The 12,236-nt window shown below is 35.7% G+C and overlaps 1 protein-coding gene across 1 annotated transcript in view; it reads right to left on the reverse strand.

Annotated features, from left to right (window-relative positions):
* Positions 1-12,236, reverse strand: part of yl (Putative vitellogenin receptor yl) — a 62,427-nt gene that overhangs the window by 46,186 nt on the left and 4,005 nt on the right. The window contains exons 4-12 of the mRNA XM_088237994.1: positions 9,357-9,508; positions 7,975-8,077; positions 6,467-6,607; positions 5,513-5,746; positions 3,639-3,736; positions 2,953-3,054; positions 2,420-2,607; positions 773-974; positions 46-196 (exon numbers count right to left, since the gene is read on the reverse strand). Coding sequence (XP_088094120.1) covers positions 46-196; positions 773-974; positions 2,420-2,607; positions 2,953-3,054; positions 3,639-3,736; positions 5,513-5,746; positions 6,467-6,607; positions 7,975-8,077; positions 9,357-9,508 — 1,371 coding nt within the window. The remainder of the gene's footprint in view (positions 1-45; positions 197-772; positions 975-2,419; positions 2,608-2,952; positions 3,055-3,638; positions 3,737-5,512; positions 5,747-6,466; positions 6,608-7,974; positions 8,078-9,356; positions 9,509-12,236) is intronic.

Below are 12,236 nucleotides of genomic sequence, written 5' to 3' on the forward strand. Positions count from 1 at the left end.
CAGGGTTCTGTATCTATTTTACACACAGATCAAATTTATGCTCACCAAATATATTCTTAGCTCCAACAAGCGTTTTCTGATCCTTGCCCGTGAATTTATTACAAGTCTGTAAAGATGAGGTTCCCCAATCACTCCAGTACAGGTTGTCTTCAAACACTGAGATCCAATATGGTCTTTGCACATTCTCCAACACCACCTAGAAATATTATTACACAATGAACAATAATTACAGCCCACGGTCTCGGCTGATGGTTTGTGGGCATATATTTGCCGGTCATGGCTAAACGAGATCATTAACCCGGCTTCTGAGGGACTGAGTTATCTCAGTACGCCAATATATCCATGTTAACTGATCTCATTGTATTCTTATATTTCATATTATAAAGGGCACTGGAGCCGTATACTAAATAAATAAATAAAAATAAAGAAACAATAGCATAATTCAAAACCATCTCTAAATCTTGCAAAAGCGGATTTCAATTATACTTGACACGGCAAACTTAGCATTCTCCATTGAGTTGGTGAAGCATAATTAGAAATCTCACAATTCTTAAGTTTTTCACAATAATCTCAGTAACTCCTTCAAAGGAGATTTCTGAGTTTGCTTCTAATATCCTGATGTATTCAACGGGACCTTTAAGAGGGCCACATATAGTAGCGTGAAACTCCTTTTATAAGAGAGTGGAAAAAAGACGAGACCACAAAATGTAATCGGAAGATTTCAATACATGAAATAAGAACAGATTAATTTGAAAAAAACAAATCTTGTTACCTTTCTGTCAGAGCCGTCAAGGCGCGAGCTCTCCAGCCTGGAGAAGTGTCCGTCCACCCAGTACAGGCGGCTGACGGGGTAGTCTATGGTCAGGCCATTTGGCCACTTGAGGTCTGTGCTCACTACTACATGGTCCAGGGACCCGTCCATGTTAGCTTTCACTATTAGGGGCTTTTCGCCCCAGTCTGTCCAGTACATTTCTCTAAAAATAACAGGAAATACAGATATAAACATTTAACTAAACAACATTGTCGAAATCACATGTCTGCAAAAACATTTTGCGATATCAAAGAAGTTTTAAGATTAATTGGTCTGAACTGAGATTGGTCGCAGGATTCAAATGGTCAAAGAAGCAATAAACCGTTTGGAGAAGATTTGGCGAGATCGAGGTATATCAATAAACACAAAAAAGCGGTTGATGGAAGCCTTGGTATTCTCTGATTTCCTATATGGGGCTGAAACGTGGAACTACGAGAGGAAGAGGGTCGATGTATTTGAGATGTGGTGTTGGAGAAGGCTGCTGTGTGTGCCTTGGACAGCCAGAAGGACGAATGCATCGATACTGAAAGACCTCCATATTACAACTCGTCTGTCAGTGGTGTGTTTGAAAAGGATACTGTCTTTTTTTGGACATATTGATAGACATGAGTCAGACAATCTAGAAAAGGCAATAATGTCTGCCCGAGTTAAAGGTAGGAGAAGCCGGGGTAGAATCCCATATAGATTGGACTGACAAAATAAAGGTGGCGACGGAGGACAGACTGGAGTGGAACAGACTAATCAGAAGTGTTCATGGTGATCACGATCCTCAGCATTGAGGGACAGACTTGGAAGAAGAAGATCTGAACTTAAAAACTATTTTATTTAGTAAAATGGATTGTCTCATTCGCCCATACCAATACTGAATCAACTGCTCCACAACTGTATAGCTTATGTTAGGTTTTTGTTATTTTCATTGTGTTTTGTAATATAAATAATATAGATGTACATACATACCTTGTTTTTAAAACTGTCTGAATATTTGTTAATTATGTTTGTTTTTTAAGTTAGTCTTCTTTGTTTATTCTCAAATGTAATTTCAAAAAACTAAATTGTTAAGTGTCCTCGGCACGGGAAATCCCAGTGACGTCACATTATTTTTATTATTAATTATAGTTTGTAAGCGAAAAATATGAATAAATAAATAAATAATTAAGTGGGCAAAATATTTGGCTATTTAATTGTAGCTATATATATATAAATGTAAATATATTTTCATACAATAGGAATGGGGGAATAATAAGGAGAGGAAAAAAGGAGAGTTTAAGGAACAGATTAGTAATGTTTCTTCAGACATGATTTAACCAAGGTTCTTGTAGGAAAATCTTTGATAGTGGATGGGAGATTATTTCACAGACGAGCCGTATGGACTGTGGGTTTTTGGTAGGTTAAATTGGTAAAAAGCGGGTGGTAGGTTAAATTAGATTCGTTTAGGTTAGATTAGATTAGGTAAGGTTAGATTAGACTATGTTTGGGACTGATTAGGACTATGGAGTACGGTGAACAAAAGTGTGAGTATGTGATAATTTCTTCACTGTCTAATTTTGAGCCATTTCAGCCATGGACAGTGGTCAAATTATATGCTGTTATAATTTTTAATTAGTTTACCCCAATAATGGATGAAGCGCAATAGCCCTCGGGTTCTGGACATTTCTGCTAAACAATATGGAGCAATGTAATCCATCATCAGAACAAACTGCTATGTGTTGCAACTCTTCGTCTGTGAAGTACAGATTACCCGTGAGCCAATCAACAGCTATGTCTACCAGGGAACCTATGCCAGTCTTAACCAAAGTCTAGAAATAAGAAGAAAAAAACACATTTGAAACGTTAATATTGACATTAAAAATATGATTGAATTTTCGGTGGCCATTTTCAACGAGTTGTAAATAAAATTCTACTAGAAAATGGAAATCAAGTTGGGGTAAAGTGGAGTTCAAACCTCAGACCCGTGATCCGTAAGTCCGCAATACAAGCCACGGAACTACAACCCGGTTAAAACATTCCGATAAACTTGCGTGCAGCGTAATATATAAAGTATTTTATTTATTATAATATATCCTAAATATTCCAAAAAATAAATAATAAAATTAATAACTACGAAGTTTTATCAAGAAATATCTACAAAATTTCAATAATACCTCTCTTTCTGTTCCATTTAGAAGTGATCTGACCAGACCTTCATATCCCATGGCTATTTCTGTCCAATAAACATGTTTTCCATCGTAATCTACTCCCAAGGCCTGTAACAAAATAAAAGGAAAATACATTCGACAAATACATTAAATAAAAAATACAAATAGTGACATCATATAGCTGAAACTGAATTATATATATGTTGAAAAAAAAATGTTTTTGAATGGTTACTAACAAGATTAGTTTTTCATGGATCCCAATCAGTTGAGGAAATGTGGATGTTCAAACATAGGCAGAATGGTGAAAGTTACACAGTGTGTAAAGTGGCCACTTAAACCAGCCAATGACAGGTCATAAGCCCTGTAAATGCCTAGACTTCCATATACCCTTCTCAAAAATGTTTACCCTCTCTGTTGCACCAAATGCTAAATATGAACAACTCCCTAGGGAGAAAATCCAGCCAGTCTGCAAGCATTTGGACAAAACATTGTTGGCTTTAATAATACTTGCGTTATCAAATTAAAATCCGTCCGGCTACTGGATAAAAACGGACAAAACTTATGTTAACGCCGAATACATCCTAGTGCAGAACATTAGCGGACGGGGAATTGTAGAGGAGCAAACGGGAGGCTTTTGTTCAACACTGGACTTGAGACGAGAGCCGAGTAAGTAAGTAAGCACAGAATATTACCTGGTTAGTTTTTCTAGCCACACTGTAATACTTTTCAGACTGCAGGTGGAACGCCCTGATCTCTGTGTCGGTACTAAACACCAAAATACCTTCGCCATCTGGAATGTAAAATTGATACATAAATAATGATCATCATTTCCTTATCCACCCTTTCCTATTTACCCAGTGGTACACTAGCTTCTTACACATTCATAAATCTTGGTTCTGTCTGCTTTTGACATGACCAGACTTTTTGGTTTATCTGATCATGCCACGTCTTCCTTGGTCGTCCTCGTCTCACGTTACTGTTGATTTTCACCATATATACTTGTTTTACCATTCTTTCGTCGTCCATTCGTTCTACATGACCAAATCATCTCAGAGACCCTATCTTAATCTTATCAATTATACTTGGCTCAGATTCAATTCAATTCAATTTATTTATTTTAAATATAACATATACATAACAAAAATATATTCAATACGTACATATTATAAAAAAGAAAAAAAAATACACGAAAGAGACTCATGTCAAAGTAGTCGAAGAATCCTGCTCCGGAAAACCCCTTTGGATACATGGAACAGATCAATATCCAGAGCGATGTTGTTCAGCATAGCGGTAGCCCTTCCAACAGGCATAACCATAGGCAGGTTGGTCCTGAATATCGGAATATGAAACAATCTATGCTGACGCTGTCTTAGGTAATTATCAGGAACATACAAACCAATGCTCATCATAATTTCAGAATTATCGATCATACCGCGCAACAATCGATAAAAATGTGTGGTCAAATACACATTCCTTCTAGTCTCTAAACTGTTGTAGCCAAGCATACCCTGGAGAAACTCGGTCGGGTAGAGCCAAGGATAATACCCGCACTCTCTCATGTAGAGATATCTCAGAAACTTCTTTTGGATTTTCTCTATCATAAGAGAGTACTTCAGTTCATGTGGCCCCCAAATCATCGAGCCACTCTCGAGTCTACTTCCCACCAAGGAGTTGTAAAGAGTTCTCAGTACGCGGGTATTTTCGAAAACCCTGGCAGTACGCAGAACAAATCCTAACATCTTCAATGCATCACCACTGATTGTCTCTATGTGTTCATGAAATGTCAGAGTGCTTACAAATCTAACGCCCAGATCCTTAACATTCGATGTTCGTATCAGATTTACACTCTCGCCTGATTTCATCATTTGTAACCCTGTCATACATTGATTTCCCACACATTCGTCTAAGATATTGCATTTCAACCGCGTTCACTTGGCTTTCATCCTTCCTCTGCCAGTTCCATGTTTCATTTCCATACATAATGTTGAGACTAAAACTCCGTTGTGCACTGCCAGTTGGGCTTTGATCGACATATTTTTATTGGCAATTACTGTGCTTAGTGCTCCATTTATTTTGTTGCCCGCATTCACTCTCCTTTCAACATCTTTTTCTACTATCTATCTCTTTAAAACATGCTTTCCCAGATACACAAATTCTTCTACCTGTTTAAGACATTCGTTGTTTGCATTTATTATGCAGTCAGTAACCTCACTTCCCCTTTCAAATACCATCACTTTTGACTTGCTTTCGTTCATCGCCAATTCGCTCTCCAGGCATACATCATACATTCTAGAGACTATTTGTTGCAAATCATCCTTGCAATATTAATAATAATACAACATATTTTATTAATTAACTAACCTGCAACTTTACAAGTTTTATGGTCATCTTGTCTATTATGCAGTCAGTAACCTCACTTCCCCTTTCAAATACCATCACTTTTGACTTGCTTTCGTTCATCGCCAATTCGCTCTCCAGGCATACATCATACATTCTAGAGACTATTTGTTGCAAATCATCCTTGCAATATTAATAATAATACAACATATTTTATTAATTAACTAACCTGCAACTTTACAAGTTTTATGGTCATCTTGTAGTTTATACCCGGCATTGCACGCACAGTGATACCTTCCAGGAAGGTTAACGCACGACTGGGAACACAGGTGAACTGCTGCGCATTCATTGATGTCTCTACACTCTGTCGGAGAGGTTAGGTTATACCCCGAAGGACAAATACATTCTGGGCCGTTTGGCGTATTGACACACGTGTGGCTGCATTTGGTCACGGCGCATCGCTCTGTAAAAATATCTTTCATATCAACAAAGTACTTAAATACTTAAATTACTATGAGGCGTGTGAAAACAAAGATGACAATCTCTATCACTGGTCTAAAATGAGTTAGACAAGGCGACGGATACAGAAACAAAAAACTATTGACAACTCGCGACTTCAAAACAACAAGGGTTCAATTAACATTTTTACATTTTATGACATTTTAATGCAAAAAGCTTCCATTATTAACATTCTACAATGTATGAAAATTTCAAGTCTGTTTAAGGCTGTAGTCTGGTAAAACAAAAATTAGGAAATCATACGATTTTGCCATTTTAAAACTAATGTTTTTTTTTAATCGCGCAATAATAAAAAAATAAAAAAACATAAATTAGATAAAAAAATATTTTTAAAGGCATTTCTGTTAAAAAATACACTTTAAAGTTTTCTGTAACTAAAATATAATTCTTCTTATAGGTTCTTTGAACCGTTGATGTATAAATAAATAATTATTCAATACAAATAAAAAATCCGGGATTAAAAATCTTTGAAATATTTTCCAGAAAGTATTTTTTTTATTATTCAAAGTTTGGAGGGCTATAACTTTGCTTGTATGGTTGACGACCTAAACCCTTGTTGTTTTGAAGTCGCGAACTGCAAAGGTTCCGGACCATAGATGGTAGTATCTCATACATTTCTGACTCAAAAACATAAATATAGTATAGAATACATAAAAACACTGACTTTGGTTGCATTGTCCTCCTTCGTCTGACGAATCCTTGCAATGCGCTATGCCATCACACATATACTCCAGCAGCACACAGCCTGAATTATCCGCGCACTGAAAACGTTCCCTCGCATCGCATGTTTGTTTATTATCAACATCTGAAAGAGAGCGTAAATTAAAGTATGTATCAAAAATGTCGATTAAACCGACAGATCCAAATAATCACAACTGTTTATCTCCAGTGGTACACACGGCATTACATTGGTACACTAGTTGCAGTGAATCTCGACCATTTTTTACCATCATCCAAGGTGATCAGTTTTACTCAATACGTGACATTTCAGGAACAATGAAATATAACAATGTAGAAACACTTTTAAGACCAATATTTCATATCCACCTTCCCGGGAATTGAGCCCGGTACCTCGAGCACAGTAGGCGGATGCGCCAGCCACTGAGCTACAAGGGGGATTTATCTCCACTCGATTTCCTTATTCGGGACTGAGATTACTCCCTGAGAGTCATCATCATCATCAGTGACGCTACAGCCCGCTGTGGGCCCTGGCTTCCTCCAGAATGTGTCCCCATTCGTCCCTGCACCCTGCGGCTCTTCTCCAGTTTGTCAGGGCGATCACTCTAATGCCACTTTCCACATTATCCAGCCATCTTAATTTTGGTCTGCCTCTGCTTCGTCTGCCTTCCGGAGTGGTATAGACAATCTTTTTTGGGGTACGGTTATCATTCCTTCTGTGCACATGGCCCAACCATTGTAATCTTTTTATTTTGTTGAATTGTGCAATCTTGGGTTCGCCATACAGTGCCTCTAATTCATGATTAAACTGTCTCCTCCACACTCCGGTTTTGGTTGACAGCACCAAATATCTTCCTTAATATTTTTCTTTCAAATACTAATACCATAATGTTTAAAAAGGCTATAAAAAAATGGATAGTGGAGCTAGGTAGAAGTAAAATGGATCGTCTCATTCGCCCATACCAATAGTGAATCAACTGCTCCACAAGTGTATAGATTATGTTAGGTTTTTGTTATTTTCATTTTGTGTTTTGTAATATAAATAATATATATGAACATAAATACCTTGTTTTTAAAACTGTCTGAATATTTGTTAATTACCTTCGTTTTTTTAAGTTAGTCTTCTTTGTTAATTCTCAAATGTAATTTTAAAAAAGTATATTGTTAAGTGTCCTCGGCGCGGGAAACCCCAGTGAGGTCACATTATTTTTATTATTAATTATAGTTTGTAAGCAAAAAATATGAATAAATAAATAAAAATAAAAGAAAAAAAAAATATTTTCATCTCTTTTGGTCATAACCCAGCATTTGGCACCATATGCAATGACCGGTCTGAGGAGAGTTTTGTAAATAATTTCCTGAGAGAAGCCATTTTTTTTTAAATATTTTTACGGCCATCGAGAGAAAACCGTCGTTCAAGGATCTGGTACTCTTTCGCACACAAAACTGCATTCTCCATTCCACCTGGACGAGAGAACAATAATAAATACTCACGGCAATCAACTTCGTCGCTGTTGTCACCACAATCATCCCCTCCATCGCATTTCCAATTACTAATTATACAATGATGATTAGCGCATAAAAATCCTTGGCATTTCTGAAACAAAAAATTTTAAGTGGATAATATATGTAACTCAAATGAGAGATTCAATTAAAAACCTGTTATGGTCTCCTATAAAGCGTATGTGCTGCAGCCGAATAGTACTTTTAGCTGGAATACATTTTGGCTATCAAAATTACAAAACGGCTAGGTATTGTAAAAGGGCTACTATCTTGGGACGATTTCAAAACTTTTGGAGAGATGTTAAGGTTAGGTAAGGTTAGACATTTAAAAGATAAAAGAAAGTTAGTTTTTAATTTCTTCATATCACACTATGTTTTAGGTAATATCAGAATAAATCAATACTAAAAAAGTAAAACACCTTCATACTTTTTAATGAGGAAGTTCAGTCTTTTTTTTTACTATTATTTGTTAAGAGACTATTAAAACTAAGCCAAAGTTTTTTTTTATTTTATATATCGTATTATCAGCGCTATGATTTTTTTAAGTTTTGTATTTTTTAAATAACTCTGCATGTGATGTCAGAGGTTGTTCTCTGTTAGTTCTTCCGATTGGTTCGTTTACGATAAGCCAACCGGATATCTTTTACAGCTCTCATATCATTGGTTGGTTCATATGAACCGGTCATTGGTCGGCCTCGCGGTGAAGTGGTCAGTGCATTTGCCTACCACGCAAGAGGTCTCGGGTTCGATTCCCGGCATGGTTGACATGAAACATTCATTTTTTTTAAATGTGTTTTTACACTATAATATTTCATAGTCCTTGGACAGGCCCCTGAAGCGTAAGAGTGATCATCTTACCTTAATTTAACAAAAAAATATCAAGATAAGCTGCGATTGGTGTATCAATGCAGTGCCCTATGCACTATTAAGTGGGGATAGGGAATGATGATGATGAATATTTTTTTTTACCGGACAGTATTTCATAGACCTTCATTACTTCAAAAATGCAAAAAAAAGGCAATATTTCTCTATTATGCACGCAAATACAGTATACCAAAAATATTTAACATGTTACCAAACTATATTAAAAATACTGAGTTAAATACAGGAGTGAGACGTTTGCTCAAATTATGGTTATTAGAAAAAAGTTTTTTGTATTAGTGATAGTTTTTAATTTTTGATAATGTAATATTCAATGTTTTTTAAGTAAAATTATTGTTAATGTAGGTTAAGTGTAAATAATCGATGCAATTTATAAGAACCTGCTGACGAGTTGTATGTATGCAACTCAGCAGGACTTTAATTTAAGACTATTTTGTAAATATTTTTGAAAAAAAAAAAAAAGTAAAACATTGAATTAAAATGAAATATACCTGAGTCAAATTGCAATTGACTTCATCTCCATGATCGAAGCATTCGGGAATGCCGTTGCAGACGGAAGTCAGCGGAATGCAAAGGTCGTCGTTACATTTATATTGGTTTTCATCGCATTTCTTGAACAGCATAGAGTCTTGCTTGTAACTTTCTGTAAAATAAATCAATAGTCAAATTCACATTTAAAACATCAATTTTGTGAATTTTCCATTTTAACCTCAGCCCAGCGGTCGGATTCTGAATCCGTGCTATCGCAAGTTAACGCTGAAGTTAACACGGCCGCGCTTTACTTCGAACGTAAATTCAAATCCGTATTCTGGGCTGATATTTCAAACACTGGTGGCCGTATTATCTCATGTGTTTTGTATGTAAATAAAAAATGTTTTCTTGTGCCACGAGAGAGAATCATTTTACAATAAGTACAATGAAACATGCCTTAAATTAGTTATTTAACATAGTTGACAATATAAGAAAGAAACAAATGTAATTAATCTAATTAACCTTATTATCATTGTAAATATAATAAGCGATATAAACTAAAATAACCATAAAAAAATTAATAAATATATAGACAGAATATTAAAATCAGGAAACCAATTTTTACTTATTTGGCTTGATCCAATCATCGATCCGTGCGCAACCCACCTCCACTATGCATTTCTAAATAGCAATTTTATATTGAGAGTACTTACTAATTGTCCTTATGGACAATGGAAGTACATTGTACACTTTAACCGAGTAGTAGGCCAATCCTTTTTTTGTATGAATTTTTTACCGAAAGTTGTATTAATTTTTTATTGTTTTTGCAGCATCAGGGTGGAGTATCTTGGAACTCTTGTATTTGTGTAAAGAGTTATGGAAGGTAGAGAATAATATTAGTGTGCGTACAGTAACAGAGCTTTTACATAAAGTTGTTTTACAGATGTAACATTAAGATTTACGAATATACCGAGGGAGCTAGTTCTGATCGGGACTCTTAAGATAATTTTTATTAAAGCTTTTTGTGCAATTATTATTTGTTTGATCAATGTGTCATTTGCATATCCCCATCTAAATATACACAGTACAAAATATTAATTTACTCCCGTATCTACCAAAATGAAGAAAGTAAGTGTTTATTTTTTCCAATTTCTTGCAACAGAGAGGGAAAACATTTTGAGAAGGTAATATGGAAGTCTAGGCATATACAGGGCTTATGACCTGTCATTGGCTGGTTTAAGTAACCCCTTTACACACTGTGTAACATTTACTATTCTTTCATTTAAAAAATAATAATAATAATGCCATTATTTCTAAGGGTTTATTTTGCAAATGTTGAAATCTAGTAAAGTTACATAAGAAAGTTTGATTTATTTCTGGTGAATTAAATAATTTATTTAGAAAAGAAGTCATGTATCCATATAAGTAAAATGTGGTATGCTAAACGAGCGTACCTAGCCACAAAAATAATTTGATTAAGTAAACAGGCCGGGGAATATTATGAGAAGCTTATTTATTTATTTAATTAACACTTTAAATACAAATACAATATATATATATATATATAAGGGCGGGCTTTCTTCCTACGTACCCAAACCGTTCAGTTTGAGAAAATTACAAATACATGGACATATTGAATCTTACAATTTTATAGAAAAATTTTAAACAAAGATTAACAAAATAAAAATATAAATAAAAATAACACAACACTATGAAGAGAGGAGAGGGGATGGGAAGGAAAGAAGAAGAATAAAGGAACAATTTAAATATTTAGATAGTGACATTTCAATCTTGACTTAAATGTAAGGCGTCTCTAACATTAGTGGGTAGATTATTCCACAATCGAGCGGCTACTACTGCGAAAGAGGAGGAAAGAAAATTAGAGTGGTGACAGGGTATTAAAAGGGTTTTCTCATTACTAGAACAAAGAGATAGTCCGTGTTGTGAAAGAGGTTGGAAGAGCTCTCTCAGATAAACAGGCGAAGTGGGATTATTTAAAATACTGTGAAGAAGTGATAGAATGTGAATGTTTCTTCTATGCCTGGTACTGAGCCAGTGTAGTTGCGTGCGATACTCGGTTATGTGGTCAAATTTGCGAAGATCAAAGATATAACGAATACAAATATTCTGCAATCGTTCCAACTTATCAAGTAATTCAGAGTTAGCATCTGGATAACATACATCCGCATAGTCAAGGAGTGGAAGAAGTAAGTTCTGGGCTAATGTTTGCTTAACATTAATTGGCAAGAAATTCTGTAATCTTTTAAGTGAGTGCAAACTACTATAAAGTTTAAGACTAACTTTGTTAACCTGATTGTGAATCTGTGATCGTGATCTGAAGCTCAATATTATTTAAGAAAATCACACAAAACGTGTTGCGACAACCTGCCTTTATCAGTTATTAATTTAGTCAAATAGGTACCTAGAACATATTTAATCACAATTATCATCAATGTGATAGGTAAAATCTGAGAATGGACGCAGCAGCCTCCTACAATGAGTGTCTTGAGGATGCGGCGGTGGACCTGGCTTGGACACGTGCTGCGCATGCATCAGGAGAACCTAAACCCAAGTGGCCTCTTCTTTAAACCTACGGGCTCACGCCATCCTGGAAAGCCATCGATGACAATCTTTTGACTTTATTCGGTGGAACTAAGGATTAAAGCGGGAGGAGGCGAGAGTGCTGGCTGGCGATAGTCTCCTGGAGGCAGCTGGTGATTTCCACATGCTCCAATTAGGACGGGATGTGGAAAAGACAGAGAGAGATAGGTAACTAAACAAACACCTTAAATGCAGACTTTTCATTGGAATAATATTAACATGGGATGCGATAAAGCAACTGACAATCTGATTTTTCAGCGCTCAAACATATTCCCTTATTTTCTCCCTGGGTTATGGCA

The sequence above is a fragment of the Micrasema longulum genome, unplaced genomic scaffold (assembly GCF_059751315.1).
Source record: "Micrasema longulum isolate JH-2025_06_02 unplaced genomic scaffold, ASM5975131v1 h1tg001806l, whole genome shotgun sequence".
Taxonomy (NCBI): domain Eukaryota; kingdom Metazoa; phylum Arthropoda; class Insecta; order Trichoptera; family Brachycentridae; genus Micrasema; species Micrasema longulum.